The sequence below is a fragment of the Hyaena hyaena genome, unplaced genomic scaffold (assembly GCF_003009895.1).
Source record: "Hyaena hyaena isolate Hyena2069 unplaced genomic scaffold, ASM300989v1 scaffold_799, whole genome shotgun sequence".
Classification (NCBI taxonomy): Eukaryota; Metazoa; Chordata; class Mammalia; order Carnivora; family Hyaenidae; genus Hyaena; species Hyaena hyaena.
Window position 1 is genome coordinate 342533 of NW_024081430.1, and position 14183 is coordinate 356715.

At 41.3% G+C, this 14183-nt stretch overlaps 1 protein-coding gene across 3 annotated transcripts in view; it reads left to right on the plus strand.

The window, feature by feature from the left end:
• The window catches only part of SMC5 (structural maintenance of chromosomes 5), an 88706-nt gene extending 75045 nt beyond the window's left edge, over window positions 1-13661 (plus strand). For 2 of the 3 annotated variants that reach the window (XM_039219175.1, XM_039219177.1), the window contains exons 18-25: window positions 4311-4436; window positions 7107-7151; window positions 7571-7666; window positions 8104-8208; window positions 8414-8533; window positions 9341-9520; window positions 9600-9695; window positions 11294-13661. In XM_039219175.1, the coding sequence (XP_039075106.1) occupies window positions 4311-4436; window positions 7107-7151; window positions 7571-7666; window positions 8104-8208; window positions 8414-8533; window positions 9341-9520; window positions 9600-9695; window positions 11294-11434 (909 nt within the window). In that variant the 3' untranslated portion in view covers window positions 11435-13661. The remainder of the gene's footprint in view (window positions 1-4310; window positions 4437-7106; window positions 7152-7570; window positions 7667-8103; window positions 8209-8413; window positions 8534-9340; window positions 9521-9599; window positions 9696-11293) is intronic. The other variant, XM_039219176.1, reaches the window with a different exon arrangement.
• Window positions 13662-14183: the final 522 nt, after the last annotated feature.

The following is a 14183-nucleotide window of genomic DNA, read 5'->3' on the forward strand; positions in this document are numbered from 1 at the left end:
GTTTCTTATGTTGGGTATCATTTACCCATAGATAAATGGGTTCTTGCTTTCCTCCTGCATTGAAGCAAGGAGAACAAGTAGGGTGTTTTTTCTTCTTGTCCCTTTGAACACAGGGCAGGTTACATACACTAAGGAGCCATTACTACCACTTCCCATTTGTCCTTAATCCCCCCCCCCCACCATGAAAACATGTTCACAAAAGAATATTGACACACAGCTTCAGTAGGGATGGTATCCATACTGTAGGGATTGAACCCGGAGGACTTAACCAGCGTGGAGTTCGAGAAGGCCTCAGATCATTGGAAGACAAATAGGGTAAAGTGTTCCAGACCGATAAAACATCCCGAGGAAGGCAGATGGGGGTGAGCCTCTGTTGGATAATGCTGTCTGGAGTATCTTTAGGACAAGTTAGTAAGCGGGAAGTCTAAGTACGGAGGTGGACACAGATGGGTCTACCTGTTACGTGGCTGGGTGTTCATTTGCTGTTAAGCCGCACCCTGGTTTTCTAACCTTACTCCGAGGCTCTTGTTTGTCTTCAGCCATAGGTCTTAAAATACCTCTCTGATTTGCAGCACTATTGTGATCAGTTTATTTTAGATCCAGATGCTTCTTTAAGTGCACTGCCTAGCACGAAGACAGGTTCCTTAAAAAGTACAAATTTACATCAGGATTAGTGTTAGTGATAAGAATTAGAAATTGTTAAATGTGTTTATCCTCATACTTAATTTAGAAATTCTGTTCTTTTATCTAATGTTCTCCTTCTTGGCTACCTGCTTACCTCTCCTGCAAAACAGTTTCAGGAGACCTTTTTTTTCTTTCTTTAAGGGAGATCTATTTTGAAGGAAGGGGGAATCATTTAACAAGTCGGTAGTATTATTGCCATTACTTCATTGTTTATTATTTGATTGAAATAGAATTTGTAATCTTGTATATTAAAGTCAAGACCGCTAACTTTTCATCATTCTAAAATATGTATTCTGTGTGATATGTACTAAAACTTACAGTTAACATTTGAATTCCGTTAAATTGACATAAACTTTGATGCTTATCTTTATATTAGAGGAAAATTGAGGGGAAAGTGTTTTTATTTACAAATATTCTAGAAGTCCCTAAGACCTGGAACTTCGATTTCTTTCATACAGGAAATTGTTCACTTTGACTCTTCTTTTCATAAACTGTCAAATAGAATACTTACTGTGTTGATTTTATGTGCAACATGCTATATATATTTTTAAGAAATTCTGTGAACGGTTCTGATTTGTCCCACTAGAGGGCCCTCTTAGAGAAGTTTTTCCTTGTTTAATGTCCTTGGACATGGTTCACGACCATTGAACTTTCTCAACAGGAATTTCAGAGAAAAGCTAATGCTTATTCTTTCAGACTGTATACCCAGAGTAGCCGTTCCTGAGATGTTGGTGAGCCACAGTTCATAAATTTGCCTTTGTCTCGCCTTAGGTCTTACACAGATGAAAAGTTTGTTGGCCTATTAACTCTTAAAGGCTAGACTCCAAGCAAATTATTAATAAAGCCTTTTTCACTAGTCTGACTTCACAACATTATCTTACATAGTTGTATGCTCCCACAAAAATAGCTCAGCATGAATTCTGGTCTGGAGTGGGGGAAAACGGGTGCTAGGTGTAGAGGAATGTCACAAGCACGTATGTCCAGAAAGAGCATTTTTCTTTGGGAGAAAGATTGAATTAGGCAACTTTTGAGAGGTTTTGTCCTCCAAAGCCCAAAGGCCTCGATGTTCAACTCCTGTATTTCTTTGCTATAATGTTCTGATGCTTTGTTTTGTCAAGACCCAGAAGGATACAAGGCAGGAATGGAAGACTCTAGGAGTGTTTGGTTTCTATCTGGCCCTTGTTTATACTGCTTCAGTGTGATCTGTCCTGAGAGCAAAGTGGGGGTGATAGGGAGTCTTTAACCTTCTCTTTCATTTCACTCAGATATAGAGACCATAGTACCAAGTGACTAGTGTCAGGCTGGTTTTGTATTTTCAGTTCTGTTCAGTATGTATTGCTTTGACTTTTCATAACTTTTGTCTTGGTTTAGTTTATTTGCTATCTACCTTGTATGCATAAAAATCACCTGAGTACCTTGTTAATAATACAAACGTCCAGGCCTTTGCCCTAGAGATCTTAATCAGTAGATCCACCACGTGGCCGGGCATCAGTACCGTTTTAACAGTTGCCCCCCCCCGCCCCCCCTAATTTTTGTTTGTGTGCAGACCAAAGTTTGAAGTTTAATCGAAAGGGCAAACTAGACCGGTTTTCTTAGAAACCTGTTTGCTTGCTATAACTTTGAGCACGTTTCTTAAGATCTCTGAGCCACATGTAAAGAAGATAATGCATTTCTCTAAGACTGTAATGAGGATTGAATTAACATACAGAATAGTGGTTATAACTACCTTGGCCCACAGAAGGCATTCCACTGTGCCCTCCTCGTTACACAGAAACTTAACATCGGGCTCTGGCCTACCTTACCACTATGGTTTTTTACAGCCTTACCTGCTCTCAGCTATGGTAGATTTCTCATTCCTGACTAAATAAGCCTCTAAGGAGGCTTCCCTGCCTTCACATTTGTCATCAGCTGTCCTGGGAATGCTTTCTGTTGCTTCCTCCTCAGTAATTTCTTACTTGTCCTTGAAGGCCATTCACCTGTCATAGCTTCTGTGACCACGCTGGCCTTCCTGCATCTCCCTTCCTTCCCCCCACATGCTGGCTTTGCTTTCCCCTGAGAGGCACGGTGCCATAATGGAAGGAGCACGAGTTCTAGAAGCAGGCGAGGATGTGAGTCCTGACAGCCTGCAACTAAATGTGTCAGCTTGGCCAAGATGCTTTCATTCTTTTTTTACAGTATTGTGAGAAGGGAACCGTATGTGAAGCACATAAGCTTTCAATAAATAGTAGCTGTTTCTTTTCTGATAATAATTTTGTGTAGCTTTCTCCTTATTCACCTCTCTGTTCAGTGCATAATAAAGTACTGACATTTATTTAATGGATTCCCAGTAATTATCTGGTGAAGGAATGAATGGGTCCATGAATAAATGATAAGTACATGAAAGGCAGTTGGAAAACTACCAAACACTACTTAAAGGTTCTCTTTACATTTGAGTGCTGAGTTTTCAGATAGGAAACCTGTGTACTGTGTATTTCAGATTTTACTAGAGCATGATTATATATAGCTAAGTTAAACCGTTTCAGAAGAAAGCAAATTTAAATTTCAGAGGTCTTAAGAATTAGAGAAATATCATATTATGTTCTGATATATTTTAAAGTTTAAGTTCAAATTTACTCTCTAATAAAAGTTGTCAGGATTTGTGAGGTATGGCTTTTAGATGATTTGTTCATCAGTCGAAATTCCAGAATTTATCTGATATCAGGCATACCTCACCTTATTGCTCTTCTCTTTACTGTGCTACACTTCTTCAGATATTGCATTATATTTCATTATTATATCTGTTATGATGACCTGTGATCAGTGGGGGGCTTTGCTACAAGCTCACATGGTGGTTAGCATTTTTTTTTAGCGATAAAGGTATTTTTTAAATAAGGTATATACATTGTTTTTTAATTTTTTTTTAATGTTTTATTTCTGAGAGAGGTGAGTGCTGCAGGGATGGGTCCGTGGCTGGAGAGAAGGGTGTGCATTTCGTTCTCCAGCCTCAGAGCCTCCAAGTGGAGAAGGCCTCAGTTTCCCAGTTTTTTCTCAGTTTTCTTGAGTCAGCTGTGAGCTCAGCTATTATTTCCATTCTTTCCTTCCTTCTGTCTGTCTACCCAACCTTTTTTTTTTTTTTTTTTTTAATGTTTTATTTCTGAGAGAGGGAGAGAGAGACAGCCTGAGCAGGGCAGGGTCAGAGAGAGAGGGAGATACAGAATCTGAAACAGGCTCCAGGCTCTGAGCTGTCATCACAGAGCCCAGTGGGGAGCTCGAACCCACGAACCGTGAGATCATGACTTGAGCCAAAGTTGGACGCTTAACCGACTGAGCCACCCAGGCACCCCTACATTGTTTTTTTTAGATATAACATGTTTTGTGTATATATATGTATGCATAGGTATATATGTGTGTGTGTGTATATATATGTATGAACATGTATAGTATATATATATGTGTGTATGTTTATGTTTGGTAATACAGGAAAACAAAAAATTCATGTGACTTGCTTTATTGTGATAGTCACTTTACTGAGGTGGTCCGGAACTGAATCCACAGTACCTCCAAGATACACGTTGTAATGTGGTCATTTAATAAAACTGTCCTCTAACTGTAACCTACAAATTGTCAAAAATGTTTTCTCGCGATAGCAACATTTCATTGAGCTGGATGAAAGCAGACAGAGGTTACTGCAGAAATGCAAGGAACTGATGAAGAGAGCTAGGCAAGTATGCAACCTGGGCGCAGAGCAGACGGTCCCTCAAGAATACCAGACAGTAAGTATAAAAAGTATATAAGGCTACAAGTGCATATACTCAACACATTATTTTTAAGCTTGAAGTGTGTAGGCATTGTAATGTGCCGCGAAAAACAATGTGCTGAAAGAAATAGGGGATTCCCCCCGATTTGTAAGCTGACTATGTATGTAGTCATGCTTAATGGATTTTCTTCACTGTCTTTAAACTTGGGCACCAGTCAGTCGTTGCTGTCACCTTGCACAGTTATCACTGCCAGAACATTCATTCTTCTAATAAAAGCCTTCTTCCCCCCAAGCTACCCTTAAGAGGTGGGGGCAGGAGATGGGGTGTAATTGTTTATGGACACATAGCATTGGTAATTGGCTTATAAACAACAGTAAATAGAAAGGATATTGAGAAAAATGCAAAGTGAAAATGGTTTTCTAGAAATTAGGGTATTTGTTTATGGTTAGATCTTTAGGACTCACATCTCTTGGTAAGAAAAGGAGAAAAGAGCCTTTCCTCCTGTAGGTTTATGTGCTAACATTATTCAGTTAGTAAATGAGATGCTGCCTGTAGTTCGAATTCTACCATTAGTCATGGGGCCCCGTGATCCTAAGTTTTATCTGCCACGTAGGGTTCACACCTTGTCCAATATACCTACTTTTCGCAGAGTAATGTCAAAATAAAATAGAAAACTATTTTTTAAATATTTAGATAAAATACTTTATCTTAATTTCAGTAGGTAAGGAAATGTGTATTTCCTATTTTAATAATGTCTAATCTCTATTTTAATAACTAATGAAATGTCTACTAAAGATAGAAATAGTACTGGAAAAACTCATTTAGATTATAATTTTCAATCCTTAAAGATTTTATTCTACTATATCAGACACACATACCATAGAGAATGGGTCTCTTAGAGTACATAATTGTGAGTTAGTAGATCTAAGAAATTAGTGGCTTTTGTTTCTAAAAATATACTCGGACTTTTCCTAAGTACATTTAGTTATAAAAGAAGTAAATAGTACAGTATCTGTAGTTTTTTTCTTTAGAGTAAGCAGCACAATTCTACCCTTGTTAAGTTGTACTGTTTTTGAAAGAAACAAAAGTAGAAGATAATTTGTGTATTAAAAATGTCACTGATGTATCAGGCCGTGAACAAGACCAATACTTCTCTACTGAAATTTACATTCTAAGTCTGGAGGGTCAGGCAGACAAACAAATTAAACAGCAAATAGATAATGTCGGCTATCGAGAGGTGCCGAGAAGAAAAATAAAACAAGCTAAGAGGATAGAGTGTCAGGGAAGGCTCCTTGGAGAAGATACTATTTTAGATGATTCCTGAATACAGAGAAGCAATAGCCAAGTGAGTGTTTGGGGAGAAGAGTATTCCAGGCAGAGGAAACCGCTCCTTATGAAGCCCCTGAGACAGAAGCATATGCAGCATGTTTCAAAATGGAAGGACTCAGGCAGGCTGAAACGCTGTAATCCAGGCATAAACGAAGCACAGGTCAGACCATGCAGGGTCTTAGAGCCCGCAGGAGGAGTTTGGGAAGATTAGAAAGAGGGATGTGGCTGCCGAGCGTGTGGGAAAGCACTCTGCCGGGTGGAGGATCAGGTCGGGACACAGGATGAAGGCAAGGAGACCGTTCAGAGTATTACTGCTTTGGACCAGGCCAGAAGTCACAGCGGCAGGAGTCAGGCTGGGAGGCTGGAGAAGGAGGTGTGCCAGTTTGAGGATCTGTTACTGACAGTAGCAGGACTTGCTGCCGAATCGGAGGTGGAGCGTGAGAGAGAAACCGCCCCCTGCGTTCTGCCGTTGACTGAGACAGCGAAGATGGAAGGAGAAATAGGCGTGCTCACGCTGGTGGGGGGGTGGGGGGCCCGTGAAGTGAAGATCTATCTCTGTGTGACCATCTGAGAGTTAGGGTGCCCGTCAGGGGTCAGGTGGAGACACCCAGCACATGTTAGGCACAGGTTGAAAGCCCGGCACACAAGTCACATCAGCAATGGATACTTCATATCTGAAGGCCTGTAGACACTGAACTGCTTTCTAAACAGTTAAAAGACTTAAGATATGAATGTAACATTTCAGGACCTGTTTGAGTTTCACGAGTCATTGTACTTCATACCGCGTGAACGCCGCAGGCTGTGCCAGCAACACAGTGTACTGCTTTCCTCCCACATACGAAGGGGTCTGCTCTGACGGGTCTCTACCGCCTGGACTCCGAGGGTCATACAGGTGACCCTCGAACAACACGGGTTTGAACTGCGCAGGTCCACTTGTATGTGGATTGTTTTTTTTTTTTTCAGTAAATACAGTACCATATTTTTCTCTCCTATTTTTCTTAACATTTCCTTTTCTCTGGCCTCCTTTACTGAAAGAGTACAGTATGTAAGATGTAATATACCAAATACATGTTAATCCACTGTTGATGTTATCCATCAGGCTTCCAGTCAGCTGTAGGCTGTGGGTAGTCACGTTTTAGGGAAGTCAGAAGTTACACAGAGTTTTGACTGCGCAGTGGGGGTTGGCCTTCCCACCCGGTGTTGCTTGAGGGTCAGCTGTACTGTGGTGAAATTCTGCTGTCAGCATAACTGGATTCTTAAGATGCTTTTGTCATTCTTCATAAGTACAGTGTAAAGTTCTAACTTCTTGCTCTCTTTCAATGCCCCACATATTCTGGACCCATTCTACCAATTCAGCAAGTACCCACCATTCCAAATGGACACAACTCCTCACCCCCCATGGTATGCACTGCTCATTCTCGTTTCCAAGCTCCTGTCTCCGCTCTGCCTTGCTGTTCCCCGGCTACTTGCTCTAAGACCCAGAGATGAAGTCGAGGCCTCTTCCCTTCTCTTAACTCTGCTGTAGCTCCTCCAGCATGAACTGATACTTCCCTTAGTCTGTATGCTACGTACTGCTTATTTTAATACTCAACATCAATACTCTGCCGGTGTTACCCAGTGTTACTTGGTCAGTATGTTTTGTGTTACTTAAAGTGTAAGCTTTTTGAAGGTCCCAAACCCTGTTTAATTCCTTTGATTTCTTGTATGCTAGCATGCCGTTGAACACGTAGTAGATAACTTACTCAGCAGAACATTTAACTATCCAAATTGAACTCCGTTTGCTGTACTCTCTGTTAACCATAGACCATTTTTTTCTTTAGGCTTTCCAGGATCTTCCAAACACATTGGATGAAATTGATGCTTTATTAACCGAAGAAAGATCCAGAGCTTCTTGCTTCACAGGACTGAATCCCACAGTATGCTTTCTCCCCTACGGCCTACCGCAGGCACCCCCACGCCCCCCCCACGCCCCCCCCACGCGCGTGCACACACTCCCCCCAGCGCTGGCCTCCCACTCTGTACTGGAGCTCTTGGTAATAATAAGCTAGACAGCAGGAACAATGTGCTTTAAATGCCAGATTCTGAATCTATTAGAATTTTAAATAGACTCTTCCTAAGGAACACCCTGTTCTGTGCCTTTCCTTTATAAAAAGAATAGTGGGGCTAACCTGAAATACTGCAGCGACTGTTTTTTTGAGGATAAAAAACACTTTCAGTAGAAGAACATAAATGAGTTGCATACAACCCATGCGACACAATGGGCATTTTCACTTCACGGTTAAATTGATGTACGTTTTCCCGTAATTTTATCCTTTGGTAGATTTGTCTTCAATAATTTTTTTTCCCCTGGCAGGTCGTTGAGGAATACACAAAAAGAGAAGAAGAAATCGAGCAATTAACTGAGGAACTAAAGATAAAGAAAGTTGAACTGGATAAATACAGGGAAAACATTTCACAGGTAATTATTTAATAACCTTTATCGTTTCTTCTGTCACGTGCTTATCATTTATCCCACAGGAACGTAGAAAATGCAAAGTGAAATTACATGAAATGAACAGTTATGCATGTTTTCGTGACTAGATTGATTCTGCGTTTGTCTTCGGGACAGCTTTCTATCAGAGTATAGTAATACTTTTGTGTTTTTATATGGAATTTATTTGCAGGTGAAAGAAAGGTGGCTTAATCCTTTAAAGGAGCTCGTAGAAAAAATTAATGAAAAATTCAGCAATTTTTTTAGTTCCATGCAGTGTGCTGGTGAAGTTGATCTACATACAGAAAATGAGGTAATAATGCACTTGAAATGTTTCCTGGCAAACAATTTTAATTATGTGCTGAAAGTACGTGTGAATTGTTAATTGTAGAATTGTGCCTGTGACAATTTTGCTTACTAAAAAATCATTCAGAGGAAGGAAAACACCATCTGCGGGAGTCCATCATGATCATTTGTGTGTGTGTGTGTGTGTGACAGAGAGAGAGAGAGAGAGATGTGGGATAAGTCACTAGTACCTTACTAACTCTTTTTATATCCAGGTAGGTAATGGTTATTCAGCTGTGCATGAATTGCTTTATAAATGGACCACTGTCCACGTTACAACATTCCTAAGCAGATTGGCAAACTTAACTGAAATACTGCTTATTAGTGGTTTCCTTTTTTAGCAAGAGAGAGTACAGAGGAATGAAAATATTTGGAAATTTGTTACTAAGTTCTTAAGCTGTAAGTTAGTGCACTGCAAAGGGTAGGTAAAATAATTTCCATTCAGAAGTACATCAAGTGATGAACTGGGATTTGCTTTAAAATAATTGAAAAAGAGGATGAAACAGGATGATTGTTTAATCCTCACAATTATTCTGTGGAGTAGGAACCATAAATCAATTCTGTTTTTACAAATAAACCCCAACAACAAAGTATCAGAACCAATTGCCGTCTTCAGGCCTTTGGGGATCTGCAGGGATCTACTGCAGTAAACCTACAGTCACTAAATTTTACGTTTTCTCCGCTTCTAATGGATTTATTCAGTCTGGTTTTGAACAGTAGTTATGTGAGTACCGGGGACACCCGGACCCTCACCAGCTGTGTGGACGTTTCGCAGGAGGACTATGACAAGTACGGCATCCGGATCCGCGTCAAGTTCCGCAGCAGCACACAGCTGCACGAGCTGACGCCGCACCACCAGAGCGGGGGCGAGCGCAGTGTGTCCACCATGCTGTACCTGATGGCGCTGCAGGAGCTCAACCGCTGTCCCTTCCGTGTGGTTGATGAGATCAATCAGGTGCGGTGCTCTCTCTCCTGCCTGGGCTTTGGGGCACCTTAGGACAGCCCTAAACGTAATCATTATTATTGTCGCGTAGGGAATGGACCCCATCAACGAACGCCGAGTGTTTGAAATGGTTGTAAATACTGCTTGTAAAGAAAATACGTCTCAGTACTTCTTTATCACACCAAAGGTAGGTACGAGTCCTCTCCGAAAGCTCCCGTGACTCCCAGGCCCCCTGCGGCTCCATCATGTGGCAGGTGAGGGCCCAGAAACACTCCCCACAGAAGGACCTCCAAGCACTGCAGTAGTATTCACGTTCCTCAAGGGGACGTGTTCCGTGGCATACTTAATCAGAGACCGTATTACTGCAAGAAGAAATGTAGGAGGCATAGAATCATGTTCTAGAACCAAGATTTCCTCCCTGCTTTTGGCGCGTATTCCTTCTCTAGAGAAGTTTCTGTTAGCACTTTTTACAAGTGGCAGCAGCTAACCCCCAGAGCTGAGGTGCTCATGCCCCCAGAAGGGCCAGTCCAGGGGTGCGATGCCCTTCTCTGTCCACCAGCACCACTGCCCTGGCCCAGAGGACATCACGAGTTAGGCCAACATCTTCTCTTCTCACATTAGCTTTGATAAAAGCAGATTCATCCTTATAGAGAAATTTCCCTAAGCAGGAACCATCACAACAGGAAATTTTCTCTCGTTACCTTGTGCTGTGGGTAAATTATAAGACCAGCAGACTCAGAGCTGTGTTCATTCAGATTAATGGGTTTTCGTTTTAAAACTAAATATGCAGGGTCTTCTGGGTGGCTCAGTTGGTTAGGCGTCCGAATCCGGCTCAGGTCATGATCTCACGGTTCTTGAGTTCGAGACCCGCATTGGGTTCTGTGCCGACAGCTCAGGGCCTGAAGCCTGCTTCAGATTCCATGTCTCCCTCTCTCTGTCCTTCCCTTGCTTGCACTCTGTCTCTCTCTCTCTCTCTCTTGCTTTCTCCCTTCTCTCTCAAAAATAAAACATTAAAAAAAAATTTTTTTTAAGTATGCATGCATGAAAACTTTCATTGACGAGTCCATCTAGATGCTCATTTTTATTGACTAGTATGTAATCTGTCTTCTGTGCCTGACATACACTCTCTGGAATAGCCAGGTCTGTTAATAATGCTCTGTTGTTTACGTAACACCTGGCCTTAAAAACCCACCCCGGTCACACACTGTTCAGGTTACCAATCTTTCACAAACCATACAAGTTGCTTGTTGCCTGTGAAATGTTTGTGGATGAAGGAGTTACAGTACAGATCCCAGGGGTATTGTGAAGGGTATTCCAGGGCCAACCTAGGAAGCTGTAGGGTCTCATGTGGCCTGAGGAGCACTGACAAGGCCTGTGGACTACTCTTCAGGCCAGGCTCCAGGTACGCTCCCTCAGGGCAGGATCACAGTCTGGCAGGGGAGGTGATGAATTGAGAACTTCAGAAATGTTTCATTTACATTAGAAATAAAATAACATTTGGGGCGCCTGGGTGGCTGAGTCAGTTAAGCGTCCGACTTCGGCTCAGGTCATGATCTCACGGTTCGTGGGTTCGAGCCTCGCGTCAGGCTCTGTGCTGACAGCTCAGAGCCCGGAGCCTGTCTTCGGATTCCGTGTCTCCCTCTCTCACTCTCCCCTGCTCACATTGTCTCTCTCTCTCAAAAATAAATAAAAAACATTAAAAAAGAGTAAGATTTGACTTGACCCACGTAAGGTCGGCAAATTGTGCTTGACAAACGGCATTACGTGCCCTTTGTTTTCACACAGCTCCTGCAGAATCTTCCTTACTCTGAGAAGATGACTGTGCTGTTTGTCTACAACGGCCCTCATATGTTGGAACCTAACAGATGGAACTTAAAGGCTTTCCAGAGGCGGCGGCGGCGTATCACCTTCACTCAGCCGCAGTGAAAGCAGAGGGCGGCAACCGTGACCTTGTTCTGGTTAAATCCTGTTCATAAGTGTGCCTCACTTGAATAAAAAGAGATTCGCTAAAGACGAAGAGCTCAGTTGTTTTTGGAAACCTGATGTTAAATACAAATGGGTCGGTGACTGGAGACCGTAGGAACTTCTCTCTGTGGAACGTCATCCCATAGTAGAAATTAGTCTTCAGTTTTTGTTGAACTGGAGTCCTTGGCCCTCTGACCAAATGTCACGAGGTTCCCATGATAAAAGGTGTTGGCCATGGTACATCACAGGCGCAGGGCAAGTGTAACCCCAAGCTAGGATTTCAGAGTAACTTTGATTACTGTCCGAGTCTAAAGAGGACTCTGTAGCTCAAGGCAGTTTCTTCCCAGTGTTCTATTTAATTTTTTAAAGATTGATATGGAAATGTCTAGACTAATGTATAATAATAATTTATGACAAATCTATTCAGTTCTTCCTATTAAAAAGGATTACCTTATCTCCACTAGGAAATGTGATTTTATGGGCCTTTAAAAAATTTTTATGAAACTTGACACATTAATTGTATTGGTGTCTCAAGGGAAAAACACACTGGGCTTCACAAATGGTTCGGACTTGTTTGAAATGCCACCAGGTGGCCACGAGATGATGTGACGTGCAGCCGAAGACTGACAGAAAAATCAAGTGATCAGGGTTTTTAAATAACCCTGTAAACGTGTGGTTTTGGTTTTGTTTGTGTTTTAATTTAAAGTCGACTGTCTTTTACATCTTCAATTTCTAAAAGCATTTTAAGAATTATTTTTAGAAGGATTTTTTTCTTAAGATTTCATATACTGGTTTCTACAATTTGTATTTGAAATTTCTCAGTGTTACGTCAAGAGTGAGGGAGAACATGGATTTGTTTTAAAACAATGTTTCTAGAACTTAAGCTTTGAGGTCCCTTCCTTACAGTGTTGATCCCACCCCACTGTCCTAGAAAATCAAATTTGAGCTGTTTTCTTTGAGCAGGGAAGAATTAGAGAGTCATTTGTTTGTCTCTGAGTTACACTAATTAACAGTGCCAAAACGATTCTGCTCTTTCACACAATAAATCTTGTGAGATAGTGGACGAATCCAAGAGCTTGTCTCTGACAAACGGATTGGATCTGTGCCAGTTGTAACAAAATTATTATTTTTTTTTTACTTGGTTAGCTTGAATAAGTTGAAGAATTGCACTCAATTTGGGTTTTGTATATTCATGACTAGCCATGGAAGTTTATATTCTCATTAGGTCAAGAAATGATGAACCCTAAGTCTATATCCTCTCCCTTGGACATTTTCTCTTTAAAAAGGTATTTTTTTCTTCAAAAAATTTTAAATGAGCCTTCCCTTCGTCTAATGCATGTATTATGAAACTATTTTAAAATAACATTTCCATTAGTGTAACAACTCACGGAAACATTGAGAACCTTGATAACATGTTAGTCAAGGGACAGTGTTCCCAAACGTTTCTGTTGTTTAATACTTTGTTTTCCAAAGTATCTTTACTAATTCCTGCTTACTGTCATGTGTTCCTGCTTACTGTCATGTGTTTGGTGTGTGAGTCAGTGCCAGTGATCCCCCCTGCCAATGGGCGACCCATGGGAAAATGGATCTTGAAGATGAGGTGTGTTTGAAAGTCAAATGGTCAGGTTAATTGCAATTTACATATGCCAGTAATTATTCCGTACTTTGTTTGTAAGCATTTTATATTTCTCTACTGGACAAATACTTAGTTTTACATTGGATTTTGAACTGTAAAGGAAAAATTATGTATCATTTTAACATGTTTTAATAAAAGAATAAGACGCCTAACACATTATATTCTCAGCCACTTAAAACTTCATATATTTTCTGCAATAGTTGATTTCTAATTACATACAAATTGTAAAAACGCCAAGTCAGAGTCTGGTTTGATGAATAAAATATTTAAAGCCTGAAGGTGACAAGTATTTTTAATGACAGGATCTTCATTGATTTGCCTAAGGAGAGAGTCTCTATTCAAATATTTTAGGGGTTTGAAGTAAAGGTTTTCTGCTTTCTGCTTGTCTTTTGGACACGTGCTTATTTTTCTTTGGAGTGTGACTCTTTAATCTGTGAAAAATGTGATTCTGCCCTGCCCTAGTGTGTGTCTGCGTGTGTGTGTGGGTCACTGGGGAAAAGACCTCTGTGGGAAATGCTGCTTTGTTGGTAATAAATGCATATTTTCATATTCTTTCAGAGTATGTTTATTTTTTTGAACGAGAAAGACAAAGAGCATGTATGTGGGCAAGTAAGTGGGGGAAGGGCAGAGAGAGAGGGAGAGCGAGAATCCCAGGCCGGCCCTGTGCTCAGCACGAAGCCCGACACAAGGCTTCATCTCCCCAGTTGTGCGACCAGATCACGGCCTGAGCTGAAATCAAGACGCTCAACCAGCTGAGCCACCCCGGCGCCCCTGGTGGTGGTGGTTTTAAAGAGAAACGGTTTTTACACTTGCAAACTTACTGAGAGTCATTTTGGTTTTCACACTGACCGAGAAAGCAGTCTGTCTGGTGTGCCTTTGCCAGTTCGTGTTCAAAAGCCATTGAAAATTTAGCTCTTTGCCTGCAAGGACGTTGCCGTCTAATAGAAGCAAAGAACACCATGAAAAAACGTTTCAGCCACCCGAGGAAGCCACGTTACAACACGAGTGTCAGCAGTTTTAGCCTGAAGCCCTAGGTTTGCTAAAAACATTATCCAGGATCTTTTGGTCTCCATA